Below are 14,756 nucleotides of genomic sequence, written 5' to 3'. Positions count from 1 at the left end.
CTTAAATGGAGAAAGCAACAGACAAGCTTGGCTAAGTCTCAATTCATTCTCTAGGGCAAAGATTGGAGGATCCTTATTCTGGAGACAGGTGCAGGTATTAGTCGAGCAAATACCCTTCAAACTATGAGGAAACATTATACCAACCCGGAATTTTTAAAAAAATGAATCGACCCAAAATACAGTGGGATCCCGTGATTCAGTCTGTTATTGAGGGTGTAACTAATATGAATCCATTTTATACCACTCCAGGGGTAAAATGAATAAAATATGCAAAATGGTGCTTTAAGTTTTCTGCTCTGAAATAAATGACTGCAGAATGCTCATAGTAATTAATAACTTTAAAGAAGCACTCCTCCCATTAAAGTTTTTATTCTCTTAATATGATGCAGTCATTATATTATATAGCACGGTGTACTTACAATTGCTCATTTTGCCTTTCTGCACAGTAAATTCTTCTCTTTTCTCTGCTCTATGTAGAAACAGAAAGACTCTTGCCCCTCCATTTATCATTCCCCTCTTCAACTCCTGACCCAGTTGCTCCTCCTTCCCCTACCAGGGACTTTTGCTGTGACTTATGACTCATACAGGGAAAATTGACCTCCTGTTTCTACATAGAGCTTAGAAGGATTCAGCTAGTCAGTTTTTAATCACGTGATATCATAGACCTAATGAAAAAGAGAAGAATTATCTATGTAGAAAGGCAAAAAGAGCAATTGTAAATACATAGTGCTTTATAATATGATGATTGCAATATTTTAAGACAATACAAATTTTGATGTGTGTTTTTTAAAGCAGCACCCCAACCTTAGATATTCATTTTTTAAGACGCGTATTTACTTCAATCAACAGAGCAGCTACATTTTTGAGAAAAAATCACTTCCAAAAGTCACATTTGGGGCTGTACTCTGTCACATTTGGGGCTGTACTCTGTCACATTTGGGGCTGTACTCTGTCACATGACATTGTCTCAGTGACCATTTGATGGCAGATTGCAGTGGCATTACTGTGTCCTCTATTGTAGGCTAAACAGTAGATGGTAATGACTATTTATGCCATTTGTTCTGGGCTGAGGCTACTAACTACATAACTACCTGTGTTAATATGTGATTGTTAGGGTTAATACTATCATTATATAAGTGATTACTGATTTACTTTTACATGTGTTTTTCCCCTATTTGTCCTAAGGTTAGCTCTTAGTCTGAAAGCAGATGTAATATGCTATGCAGTAAAGCTATGTGAAAGTGAACCAGGCCAGCCGATCTGTCATCTGTATGAGAAGCCTGTGGTAAGAACACACTAAACCTACAAAAACAGTAGAGGAATGTGGTCAGGGATCTTTTCTTAGAACCCTGAGGCCTTCATTAAACTGCTATTAGCAGCGTGAGAACTCACATATCACATGTGCTGACACTTTCCTGGTTGCTATTATGTGATGTGTGCTACCTGCTGAGGCTCTCAGGACATGTGGTCGGTATAGGAAGAATATATGGAACATTTAGTATGGTTTTACTGTTGCTAAAAATAACTCAAAGGGGTTTTCCAGTTTGGTAAAAACCACCGTTCCCTGGCTGCAGTTTGTTTTAAAGAAAACAAGCTGTTGTTTTCTCACCCTTCATGGGTCCAGTGCTGAGTCTCCACCACTGCTCCGGCTGTCTGTTATTGTCTGCAGTGCTGATGTCATGTTGACAGTGCTGCAGCCAATCAGTGAACTCAGCATTCTTGCCATCCAGTGAACAGAGCCACTGAGTTCATTTACTGGCTGCAGCGTTGTTGGTGTGATGTCACCACTGCAGAACATATTAGACACTGGGAGCAGCAGAGTAGATTCGGCACTGGACCTGGGGTTTGTGAGTAAAGCGCCACATTTTTTATTTAAAACAAATTTAAGCCAGAAAACAGGTGGTTTTCCCAAACCAGAAAACCCTTTAATTCAGTAACCTGTAATCCTCATCTATTAAAAAATTGAGCTTCTGTTTATCTGATTTTTTATGTATCAGTTGAAGTGTTACGCCCTTTCAATAAAATTTCAGATGAACTTTACATCTAGGGAGTTAGGGTGCCGGGGTGCATCAGGGCAATGCCCCAGCACTTTTTGGCTGCCACGGTATGGCAGGAAAAGAGAGACCCTGCACTTTGCATATGGTTTTTAAGTAAAAAAATTGTCTGTGTTGGCGTTTGTTCACAGCCACAGCCGTCATCACTAGAGATGAGCGAACCCGAACTTAAAAGTTTGGGATTCGTACCGGACAGTTAGTGTCCAGTGCTAAAAGCAGAACACTGACTTCTCCCAGAAGTACGTTGCAAAGTTCGGAGTTCCGGGGAAAGAGAGAGAGATTATTTTTTACCAAATCCAAAGTTTGGGTCTCTATTGTTTTCAACAGGGTTCGGGTTCAAGTTTGGGTGCAGTTCTGGTACCTGAACCAAATTTTTGGACTAAAGTTCAGGTCGGGTACCAGAACCCGAACTTCCACGGGTCCGCTCATCCCTAGTCATTACTCAACATTTAAATTGCAACATAAAGAAGGTAGTCTTGGAATTATGGAAATCACAGGATCATTAGACATGTTAATATGCAAATGATAAAAAAATGGAAACAATATTTTCAAAACTATTTGATTTAACCCCTTAGTGACAGAGCCAATTATAAGCTTAATGACCATATTATTTTCAAATCTAACCAATGTTACTTTATGCTGTAATAACTCTGGAATTCTTCTATATACAGGTGATTCTGAGATTGTTTTTTCGGGACACATTGTACTTTATGTTAGCAGTAAATTTAGGTTGATGTGTTTTTCGTTGTTTTTGTAAAAATATCTGTAATTTAATGAAAATTTCGAAAAATTATTGTGGCGCCCCTGAGGGTTCAGTCGCCACAGGGGTACTGCACCTCAGATTGAGGTGTGGTATCTCCTCTTCCTGGTAAGGATGGAGCATCTCTCAGGACACCAATTCTCCACTCAACACTACACCACTCCTGTCCTGTAGGGGGCCTAAATGCACCAGGGTGCTGCCCCGTCCCGGGATAGAGGAGATGGGGGGAACCAAAGATAGGGGGAACCATGTAGTGGGTGAGGGTGGAGGACACACTTTTAAGAAACACTTATTGTTTTATATTTAATCTACGGCCATCTTAAGTTCAAGATCTTTGATTGAGGGTCTTCTGTCAGGGTCCAGCAAGAGGCTGTAGCTAGCGGAAGGTTCGCGGTCCTCATACTCTGGCCTTGAGACGAGGAGCGGGTCAGAGTTAACCACTGTCTCTACCCGGTCAAGGTCCTGACCTAAGAAGGCCTTGGAGGGGAGCGGAGGAGATAGGCTCCACAGGCAAAAGGATCCCAGAGGGATATGGACGGAGCGGAGTCGCCACCTGTATTCTTTATTCTGGCCCAGTCAGAGGGATTCCTGCTGCAAGAGGGGTAACCGGCCCCCAATATCTGACTTTGTCACTTCAAGTCTCAGTCAGAAAAGCCTGGAGGCTTAGTGGATCCCAGGGGGATACGGACGGAGCGGAGTCGCCACCTGTATCTCTTATACTGCATTTATCCTTACACCACGTTCATTCCACACATACAGTCAGGAGAAGACTCAGTGGGAGAACTTAACAAGGAGAGGAACACACACCAGCGGGGTCTCGACAGGTGCTCCTGATCTACCTGGGAAGTGCTGAACCCCCTTCCCGGTGGCCACAGTACGCCGTGTGTAGCAGAGAGAAGCTTTGAGGCTGAAAGTTCATCTAAAGTGAGTAAAGACCCGGATGACTTCACACACCGCCTCAGCCTGTTATTTCTTACGCAGCACTGCACCCACCATTCCTTCTCACACTGCCCTGAGGCCTGCTCCGCCTGTGGGGAGCCGTCCCTAACACCAGCCTCAGTGGACTGTTGCAGCGCTGGTGTCTATCACCGGAAACCACAGGTGGCGTAGTCGAAATACCACTCAACCTTGAAAGCCCGATATTTTTAGGTGACAGCCCTGGGCACGGACTGGGTCCAGGCCACGACTGCATCCCTCCCCGCGACACCTACTCCTACCCGACTCCGAGTAACCCCAAAGCTCAGGGAGGGCGCGTCATTATCAATTTTCAAATTTTGAGTGCTTATATCCTTAAACCAAATAGGTATACCACACAAAATAGTTGAGAAATAACATTTCCCATATGTCTACTTTACGTCAGAACCATTTTTAAAGCATCCCTTTATTTTTTTGGGATGCTAGAAGGGTTAAAATTTAGCAGCAATTTTTCTTTTTTTTTTTCAAGGAAATTTACAAATCCAATTTTTACTGTAAAATGCACTGTAACAAAACACAATTATTACCAATAATACCATGCAGAATATGTGTTTCGGGTGTTTGCTCCCCCCTTACTGCAACACGTGTCTGCAAATGGAGTTTCTGGTTTGGCTTACCCTAAGTAAAATGGCAAGTCTCGTTAAAGGGTCGATATGGACTTTTAGGATTGCTACATCTAACAGTTGGTGCTATAGTTCAAGTCCTATTCCTCTCTGAAGAGGCTATTTGCATATTCAAATTCCCAGAGGAGCATTGCATGGCCTACAAGTCTCCTTAAGTAATAATAATAATAATCTTTTTTTTATATAGCACCAACATATTCTTCTGTGCTTTACAATTTAGACAATTTACAGACATTATTGGCACTGTCCCCATTGGGGCTCACAATCCACATTCCCTATCAGTATATCTTTGGAATGTGGGAGGAAACTGGAGAACCAAGAGGAAACCCATACAAACACGAGGAGAACATACAAACTCCTTGGAGATGTTGTCCTTGATGGGATTTGAACCCAGGGCCCCAGCGCTGCAGGGCTGCAGTGCTATCCACTGAGCCACCGTGCTACCCTATAGTGGTCTATAGCATGACAACGCCCGACACAGTGGACCTTAGAGAGGAGTAATCCCAAGAAGTCAAACATCATGCAAGGGACACAAATGAGAAGAAAAAGAAGAATCGAACATGAATGGAGGTACAGCCTTTCATTGAAATGTTCATAATCTGCATCAGAGACCTGAAATACAACTCATGGGACATTTCCGTGACCTTCTCCTTTAGGTCTTCTTCATATACTATATAACAAACAGAAGGAGGAAAACAAAGCAGGCAGCAATCCAAAAGCAGGGTCAATATGTACAAACATCTCTTACCCAGATCCGTTATCCAGGCTCAATCTTCGCGGTCCTTGGGGAAAGCCTTGATCGAAGTTGGTTGCAAGATGAATCAAAATTAAAATCATTACAGAATTAAACAAGCGACTTGGCACTCTCTACAAGGAGAAAGTTTCACTCTTAGACCCATTTTAAAGAGCCCCTAACTATCATGGCTCTTTAACAGAAGTGGTTTTCTCATATGACCAAAAGGGTTCCTTTGGGCTGCCCCCCCCCCCAGCTCCAGGGGCCTAGGTATAACTGCGACCCTTGCATCCACTGTAGTTACACCCCTGGTGAGGGTAAGTATGCTATTAATATGGGCCCTCTCTTTTCTATATGTTGTACATTCTAATTGATGCAGTGGAGTATTGGCTATGTATAAAGTGATGTTTTATCTGAGGTTTACCTGAAATAAAAATATAGAAAGTAATGGTATTTTGCTAGTAGTGACTCGAGAATGGCTTATGCTGATTGAATGTTATTCATTTTTAAAACCAAACATTTGGCTGCAAGTTCATTTTTAAAATGCATTTTCTATATTGTAAAAGGGAAAACTAGTTCATTCCACGCCTCAGATCAACTTTTAAGGCTTTCAGACTGTGAGCTTGGTCACAGTGGGTTGCTCATGTGCAGGTTCCTAAAAATGCAACTGACCAAAAATGTTACTTTGTGACAGTCAAGTCCTTAACATTTGTTTCAAGCTCTTTTCAGGCACAGGCAACACACAGTCAAGAATATATTCTGGAAATGGGCTTATATGTTACCTACTGAGATGCTTATTTGAGTTGTCCTTTTATATTACCCGCATTAATCACTGACATAGTTGGAATATTTGGGAACAATGTCCACTTCTTTTTGCATGAAAAAATGCTGGTTGGAAGAACAAAACTTAGTAAATGTGAAATGTGGATGTCTAGCACTTTGTTATCATGCCTGTTTGGAATCAGGTATGTAGGCTCATCTCAGAGATAGATACTGGAGTTGTGTGCAGGATTGGGATATAGATGGTATTTATTATCTTATTATTCTCCTTTCTCGAAAGAAATCCCCTGGCAGACATTGACATTTCCATTAGTCATTCAAATTCTGTTTTGATTTTAAAGAAAGTGTGTTAGGCTTTGTGCACACAATGTCTGGCGTACCTGACGAGTTATGCAAGCAAAAGACGCTACGCAATAAAATAGTGAGCGGCTTCCAAGCAGAAGTCGCCTGAAGAATTGTCAGGTCACTTCTTTTAACTGCGTTGCGTCTTTACAAATGTGAAACATGTACACAGCAAGTCATTTTGACATTGAAGTACATATATATTTATTATTTTAGCATTTCTTTAGCACTTTTTCAGGCGGGTTACGAAGCGTACCAGCCTTAAAAAACATTCTGTGCACATACCCTTAAAGCACAAAAATAAAGCTGCTTTCCTGCAGAAATAAAGCCACTCTCTTCCAAAGGATGTCTCTGGTATGGCAGCTTCAATACAGAAATAGGAACATTTAATGCACTTGGGTTTGTGCGCTGGTCACTTAGTAAAATGCTTACTGGAGAATTCTGCAAAGACTTGTGATCCCACACTGTAAAAATTTGGCCACCTTTGAAAATAATACAATGAATATTTTGGCACAATCAAAATAGTTCTTAGTGATATATTTTTTCAGCCTCTCTTACAAATTTATCAAGCATTTCTACACCAAATGCAATTTACTAAGCTTCGTAACTATAATAAGTAAGTTCTAAAAAGTTTTCTCTGAACTATGGACATCCACAGTATTCCCCTTTGTACTAGAATATAGAGCTCTCTATAAATAATAATAATAATTTTATTTCTAAAGCGCCAACATATTTCGCTGCACTTTACAATTAAGCAGGGACATGTACAGACACACATAGTAAAACAGTTACAGGAGGTATGAGGGCTCTGCCCGCAAGTTTAGGCGATAGTTGGGTTATTTGTAATATGCAATCTCCATCCTATTACCTGATTGATGCAAGCAATTGCTGTCTTCTACATTTACCAATCTATCCATGGTAAATGAAAGACTTTAAGTATTATATAATGTGAGAACTATAGAGTGTACAAGCTGAGTCACATGTCGCAATGCCCCGAAGTCTAGAAGTCTGCTTGATTGCAACTTTATTAGTCGCCGAAAAAGTAGAAGATAAAATATCTTGTAATGTTGCAAATTTTTAGATGTTTTAGATTTTTAATGTTCCATTTTGGTTCTGAGTGATCCAGGAGTTTTCACCAGAATTTTGGCGTAAAACGAATTGAAATATCGCAACAGTTTTGCAACTTTTGTGTTTTTTATGCCAGTCCTGATCAGTTCTGCTAAATTTTAGAAAAGGGTGTGGAAATGGGGTAGGATTGGGTGTCGTGAAGCTTGCATGTAAAATTTGTCATAATTTATACCACAGAAGTCTCATAAATTATGACAGAAATGTTCACCAGCCCCTGCTGGAGTAACATTTCTGTCGAAGGGGCTCAGCAGTTGTAAGATGCACCAAATTCATTAAGAATTTCATTTTATTTCAGCACCCCCTTCATTTAGACTGGTGTAAATAATGTCTGTTTTAAAGGTGTTTTCCCATGGACAAAGTACATTTTAATCAATAGATCTTGGAATGATGCTAAGTTCCATAATTTGTTGTGTTAAAAAAATGTACCTGTGCTTAGATAATCTCATAAATGTGCTCTGCTATGTAGTGTGTGATGGTTGTGAATGACCATGCAGGAACAATATTGGCACATACAACAATTCTTGGCCCGGGGGGAAGAATAAGTGATTAAACAGATGCAATAGCAGTGGCTCAAAACTTTTGGTTTCTGTGAAGTAATACACTACCCTGCATGTTTTATCACAGGGACGAGTATTTCTGCTGTGTTTCCACTCCTCTGAGCTCATCATAGCATGGTCAGACACAACCATTACACAGTACACAGCAGGTGTATATTTATAAGATTATCTCAACACAGGAACACTTTATTTAAAGCACACCTGTCAGCAGGATTGTGCTCAGTAAACTACATACACTGTCAGGTGGGTGACATTACATTGATTAAAATGATACCTGAGTTGATGAAATCCATCCTGTGGTTCTTGTGTAATCTTTACTTTCAGTTTGGAGATAATGATATGCTCGTGCTTTGGGGCGGCCTGTGGGGGCACTCTATCTGGTACTTTGCTTGCATATTCATATGTATGCGCTTACGGCAGGTCACTGATCCTTCAGGGACTTGCCTCCTATTTTCCATAATGCATATACTATGTGGGGTTAACAAAAAAAATTACATCCAGCAAAATGGCGCTGGCACCCGATTGAGTGCACAGTAGCATCTAATGCCTGCCAATTTTTGTTGGAGCAAAGAATTTTTTTTAGCTCCAGCAAAAATGGCTGCAGCACATGCAAAGTAGCATCTACCAGTAAGCAATAGCTGCTACTGCGCATGCGCGGGCGCCATTTTGCTGGATGTAAAAAAAATTTCCTAACCCCACATAGTATATGCATTATGGAAAATAGGAGGCAGATCTCTGAGGGGTCAGTGAGCTATCATAAGCGCATACAAATGAATATGTAAGCAGAGCACAAGATACAGCGCCCCCCACAGGCTGCCCCAAAGCACAAGAATATAATTAACTGAAAACTGCAATCAAAGATTAAACAAGAACCACAGGATGGATTTCATCAACCCATGTATCATTTTAATCAGTGTAATGTCGCCCACCTGACAGTGTATGTAGTTTACTGAGCACAATCCTGTTGACAGGTGCATTTTAAACACATCCCATTGTGGAACTTATTATTATTTCAAGATCTATTGATTAAAATGTAAGCTGCGCATGGGACAACCCTTTTAATTACTCTGGGGGGCTTTGTATTTTTAAAGCCCATTTGCTGGCTGTGTTGTGTAGACTGGAACAGGGTCATCAGATGGGAGGACTAAAATAACAGTTTTCTGTGAACAGCTGAAGGCCTATAAAGCCAGATAGGAACACCATACACACAGATAAGGAAACAGTAAGTCTCAGTATGCATTTGCCCTGTTATTTTTAAGGGAAGTATATTCATCACTTCTGTGAGACTAAATTAGTTTGCTGAATTATCTGACTATTATCCATTTAGTGCTTAAAGACAACAATAGATGTTGGGAGAAAAATGTTTAGGCTGTTGGAATTTAACACACCCAATTCCTTTTGTCCTCAGTGGAAATAAGCAACTAACAGAAATTTCTAGATTCGTCATAGTCACCGATTTGAATTCAGAACACACGCATGCGCAACAGCTCTGAGCATGCTTTCATGAAAGGTATCAGGCTGATAGCTGTTGGCTGACAAACTTTATATCTAATCAATAAAACAAAAAATGAAATATACCAGACATTCCCTTTAAGCATAAACATCACTGATCAGAACCCAATTACTATTTTTTTCTTTTAAAATACATTTTAAATTTTTTCTTTTTCAGATGGGACTAAAAAGAACGATCAAACGAGCTGAAAAGATAGTGAGAAAGTCTAACTATATGGTAAGCTGGTAAGAAAATCATTTTGTTTTATGATTACAGGCAATTGAAGCGGAGATGTAATTAACTAGGAACTTCTCTGGTTAGATGAAATATCTGAACAGACAGTATAAATTACTCTGGTGATCTGGTGTATAATTACTTGTCTCTGTTACCTCCTCGTCATTGTATACATATTATTTTCAGAAAGCCGGACTATACATTATATTAGTAACCTCATAATACAGCTTGCTGAAATAGGTTGTCTTGCAATTAATAAAATAAGAATTAAATTTGTTCAAAAATTCTAGATATTGCTATTGCAAACATCATACTGCATCACCCATCGTTCTTTTGATTCTAGTATTTCCCATAAAATACAGATACAAAAATAAAGTTATTTCACTGTACACAATCTTAATGTAAAAAATAAATCAAATCTACTTTTCCTCCGTTTTTTCTAAAGGTAATCTGAAACCTGACAAATGTAGTCAATAACCTATAATTATCAATAATTAGTTATGAGCGAAAAAATTCTCAGGACACTGGCTTAGCACGCATGTCAGGATACTGTGGCAACTAGACAGGAGCCCTGTGAACCGCCTCCTACCTAAACTTTTCTTTTGATTAGCTGGCCTGGCACAACATCAAATGTGCGTCACAGTGCAACAATGACAACGCATCAGGCCAGCTCTTCAATAGAGGAGCCGAGAGTGCCGTCAGTTAGGGGGTGAATCTCAGTGCCCTTGTCCAGCGGGCATGGAATAGTGACATAGCCATTATACCAAATCAATTCGCTCATCTCTATCAATAACCTATGTGAACAGTTAGTCAAAAGATGGTCATTGTCATAGAAAAATCCATAAGGCATCTCCAGGGAGGGGGCATGCACCTCCCCTCACGCAGAACATCAGGGACAAAGAGCTGACACTTTGGGCATATGGGGAAGAAGAAACCAGTATAGCTAGGGGAAAAAAACTAATTAAGATAGGAAGAGCTAACCATGCAGTTCCCTTTGAAGCAGAGGACTCCCTGCAGTGTACATGTAATTAAAACAGGATATTTATTATGAGAAACAGCAACCTCCGGGGTTGAAAGGATATTCGCTGAGGGTATTCCAAACTTGGTGTCACTGACGTACAGATAGGAATATTGAGGTTTGTATCAATCCGATATTGATGGAATATACATTTTCAACCTCAGAACTAAGAGGTGAAGAACATGCATATTTGTTCATAACTGTGAGACATGCATGTCAGCCCCAGGTTAATAGTGTTCAGATAGCTGACAACAGCCATGCCATGTTTCCTATCTATCAAAAGATAAAATCACTATAAAAAATATGACGTCAATATCAAACACCTATGATCCTCAAGAGAAAAGATATTGTGAATGCTGGGAATCTTATAATTTTCTGAAACTGAAGCCACATCCCACAATGCAACCCACATGAGTTCATCAAGGGGAGGTGTGTGGGTGTAACTTAGGTGCTGATAAAAAGACAAGGCAAATTATGATCTGTGTTCAAAACCAGGAAGATACATCACCTTGTAGGATTGATCCACGTTTTCGCATGTTTTCACTAGTAGCGCTCTCTTCATAAATCTGTGCCATTGCAGTGACATCAGGTTTAGTTATTTTCTTTTGTTTATCCTTTTATTTTATGTAACTATATTTGCTGTATTGTTTTGTCCCATTTGTAAAATATTTTGTTTATTTTTTATAAACACTGCCTATCTTTCTTGATTAAATATAAAATGTAATAGTTCTGTTCCTTTTGTCCTGTAAACAGCACTACTGAAAGCCATACGCCACCGGTAACGGGTATCCAATCGGCCTGTAAAACGATTGGTGGTGGCAACTAATAATCTTTTTTGGGTTATTGTGGAGTTGACAGTGACCATACTGAGGTATATACATATTCCATGTGTTGCAATCTGAGGTGTTTATACCATATGCTCACTGTTAGTTCTCCAATAACTGGACTATTAGAAGAAACAGCTGTGGCCTCCTCCGTTAATCGTTGGCCAATTGTGTAATTGTCTTGACAACAGGGTGCAGCAGAGTGCTCTTCGTGACAAAAAAGTAACAGCAAGGTGGTTCAGCTTGACCCTCCCAGCTTAGATCTTTGACAGTCTTACATATTATCTTAAGGCTAGCCAAACCTGCTGATATCTGAGGAATCAGCTGATCATTCAATGTTGCATTGGGTATTTTTCCAGATATTGGTTCAGAAGTAGTGATGGGCGAGCACTAAAATGCTCGGGTGCTCGATGCTCGGGTCGAGCAAATTAGAATGCTCGGGTGCTCGACCCAAGCAACGAGCCCAATGTAAGTCTGTGGGAAACACAAGCATTTTTCAGGCGGCTCCCCCCGGCGGTCTGCAGAGGCCTAAAAATTGCCCAAATCGATGGGAACAGTGCTCAAATGACATGGGAACAGCATGGGGAAAACCCCTGGAAGCATTTATGACTCCCTGGTCACTGCTGTCAACAATGTTGTCAGAGGTATTACGCCACGTTTACTTACTCACAAACGAAACCAAAATGGATTTTCCTGGGAAATATGTTAAGGAACATCCTTTCTAGGGTAATGACTTGTATATAAGGCAAAATAAATAACCAAAAACAAAAATACTCCTCCACACCTTGGGCTATGTTCACACGTAGCATTTTTGATGCGTTTTTGCACTTTTGCATTGCTTTCAACCGTGACAAATACATTCACCGGGAAATGTAATTTTAACATTTTACAACCTTATCTGGCCATGTGGTGTGTGAGACATGATCAGACACATCCTGTTTCATTTATGAAGGAGGAACTCTGAAAGTCACAAAGCCTATTTTTATAGGCGGCCTTTACTATTCTTAAAGGGCCAGCAGTCGGCCCTCGCTATTCTTAGAGAGCCATCAGCCGGTTATGCTTTGTTGTTCCCATTACTAAAGAGTGGGTCTCCTAAACTCTTATTGCATATGCAGTGAGTGGCAGGTCTGCCCAAAATTTGGATGTACCCCAATACCACTTTGAAAATTTGGACGCCCCCCAATACCCCTTTCAAGAGACTTAGAGGAGGGCCTCCTGAAAACAGTGTTCCTATTATTAGGAAGTGGGTCTCCCATACTGTTTGCCTATGCAGTGAATGCAAGGGCTGCCAAAAATATGGACCTACTCCAATGCCCCTTGGAAGAGACGTAGAGGAGGGCCTCCTGAAAAAAATGTTCCCATTATTAGGAAGTGGGTCTCCCATTGTGTTTGCCTATGCAGTGAATGTAAGGGTTGCCAAAAATTTGGAGGCACTCCAATGCCCCTTGGAGAGACGTGGAGGTCAGTGGGCCTCATGAAAACAATGTTCCCACTATTAGGAAGTGGGTCTTCCATTGTGTTTGCCTATGCAGTGAATGCAAGGGTTTCCAAAAATTTGGAGGCACTCCAATGCCCCTTGGAAGAGAAGTGGAGGTCAAAGGGCCTCCTGAAAGCAATGTTCCCATTATTAGGAAGTGGATCTCCCATAGTGTTGGCCTATGCAGTGAATGCAAGGGCTGCCAAAAATTGGGAGGCACTCCAATGCACCTTGGAAAAGACATGGAGGAGGGCCTCATAAAAAAATGCTCCCATTAGAAAGGAGCGGGTCTCCTATACTTGTATTGCCCATGCACTAAGTGTATGGGCTGACAAACATTTACTCCTGGGGGGTATACATGAACATACTGTATAAATAAAAAAATTTTACGGGCATCATAAACACCTTTTAAAAAAATTATGCGGGTGTTGCATTACGGACCACGGTCACCCTGGTGATATGGTGGTGGAGGATGAAGATGAGGAGAAGGAGGAGGACAAGAGCAAATAGCCAAAATCGTATACCCATGTGTGTGTGTGAAGAGGTGCATGGGAATACACCTCACAAAAAAAGACACTGGATTTGAGTTTATGTTGCGCTGCTATCATTCGGTGGTGTTGAGAAGTCTGGCCCAATCCAGCCTTTGTTCATTTTTATAAGAGTCAGCCTGTCAGCATTTTCAGTTGACAGGCAGGTGTGCTTATCAGTTATAATTCCACCAGCGGCACTAAAAACCTGCTCTGATAAAACGCTAGCGGCAGGGCAGGCCAGGATCTCCAAATCATAGAGAGCCTGTTCATTCCACGTGTCCAGCTTGGATACCCAATAATTATAAGGCACAGTGGAATCACGGAGGACGTTGGTACGGTCGGCAAGGTACTCCCTCAGCATCTTCCCAAACTTTGCTCTCCTTTTGAGAGTACCCCGCTCCTCAGGGCCTGTGCGATGGGAGGGGCTGAGAAAATTCTCCCAGAACTTTGACAGTGTTCCCCTACCTCTGCTGGATTGGAGTTGTGTCTCTCTCGCCTGTAGTCCTTGGTTGTCTGACGAACTGTGACCTCTGCCACCAGAAATTTCAGATGGGAATTTTTTTAATAGTTCCGCAACAAGGGCCTTCCCATTTTTGTAGACCTGTCCGCCTCAGGAATAAGAGATAGAAAGTTCTCCTTGTAGCGTGGGTCTAGAAGTGTCACCAAGCAGTAACGACTGTCACTCAAAATTTTGAGAACGTGATAGTCATGGGAAAGGCAGCGTAACATAAACTCAGCCATGCGTGCCAGACTGCTAACAGGCAAGACTTCAGTGTCTTCACCAAGAGGACGACTGACCATGCTCTCCTCCTCCTCTCTGTCCTCAGGCCATCCACGCTGAACAGACGGTATGACAGTTGTGCAGGTAGTACCGTCTATAGTGCTTGAAACTAGCTCCTGTTCTTCCTCCTCCTCCTCTTCCTCATTGTCACCCAATTCACGTTGGGATGAGATGAGACTGGGCTGTGTGTAATCACCCTGTATGGTTCCTTGCTCCATCTAATCGTGCTCCGCCTGCAATGCATCCTCTTTGATTGTGAGCAGAGAGCGTTTCAGAAGACAGAGAAGCGGGATGGTGACGCTAATTATGGCGTCATTGCCACTCACCATCTTGGTGTAGTCCTCAAAGTTTTGGAGGATGGTACATATGTCTGATATCTATGTCCACTCCTGAGGTCTTATGTGTGGAGTCTGAACTGAATACCGATGGCCTTGTTGATGCTGGTACT

At 41.3% G+C, this 14,756-nt stretch overlaps 1 protein-coding gene across 2 annotated transcripts in view; it reads left to right on the top strand.

Annotated features, from left to right (window-relative positions):
- Positions 1 to 14,756, top strand: part of AOAH (acyloxyacyl hydrolase) — a 148,059-nt gene that overhangs the window by 65,925 nt on the left and 67,378 nt on the right. For both annotated transcript variants that reach the window (XM_073678243.1, XM_073678242.1), the window contains exons 4-5: positions 1,186 to 1,285; positions 9,622 to 9,681. In XM_073678243.1, the coding sequence (XP_073534344.1) occupies positions 1,186 to 1,285; positions 9,622 to 9,681 (160 nt within the window). The remainder of the gene's footprint in view (positions 1 to 1,185; positions 1,286 to 9,621; positions 9,682 to 14,756) is intronic.

This window comes from Phyllobates terribilis, unplaced genomic scaffold (genome assembly GCF_046119375.1).
Source record: "Phyllobates terribilis strain yellow unplaced genomic scaffold, ASM4611937v1 Scaffold_4__5_contigs__length_816908805, whole genome shotgun sequence".
Taxonomy (NCBI): domain Eukaryota; kingdom Metazoa; phylum Chordata; class Amphibia; order Anura; family Dendrobatidae; genus Phyllobates; species Phyllobates terribilis.
This window is presented reverse-complemented; position numbering and strand designations above follow the sequence as displayed.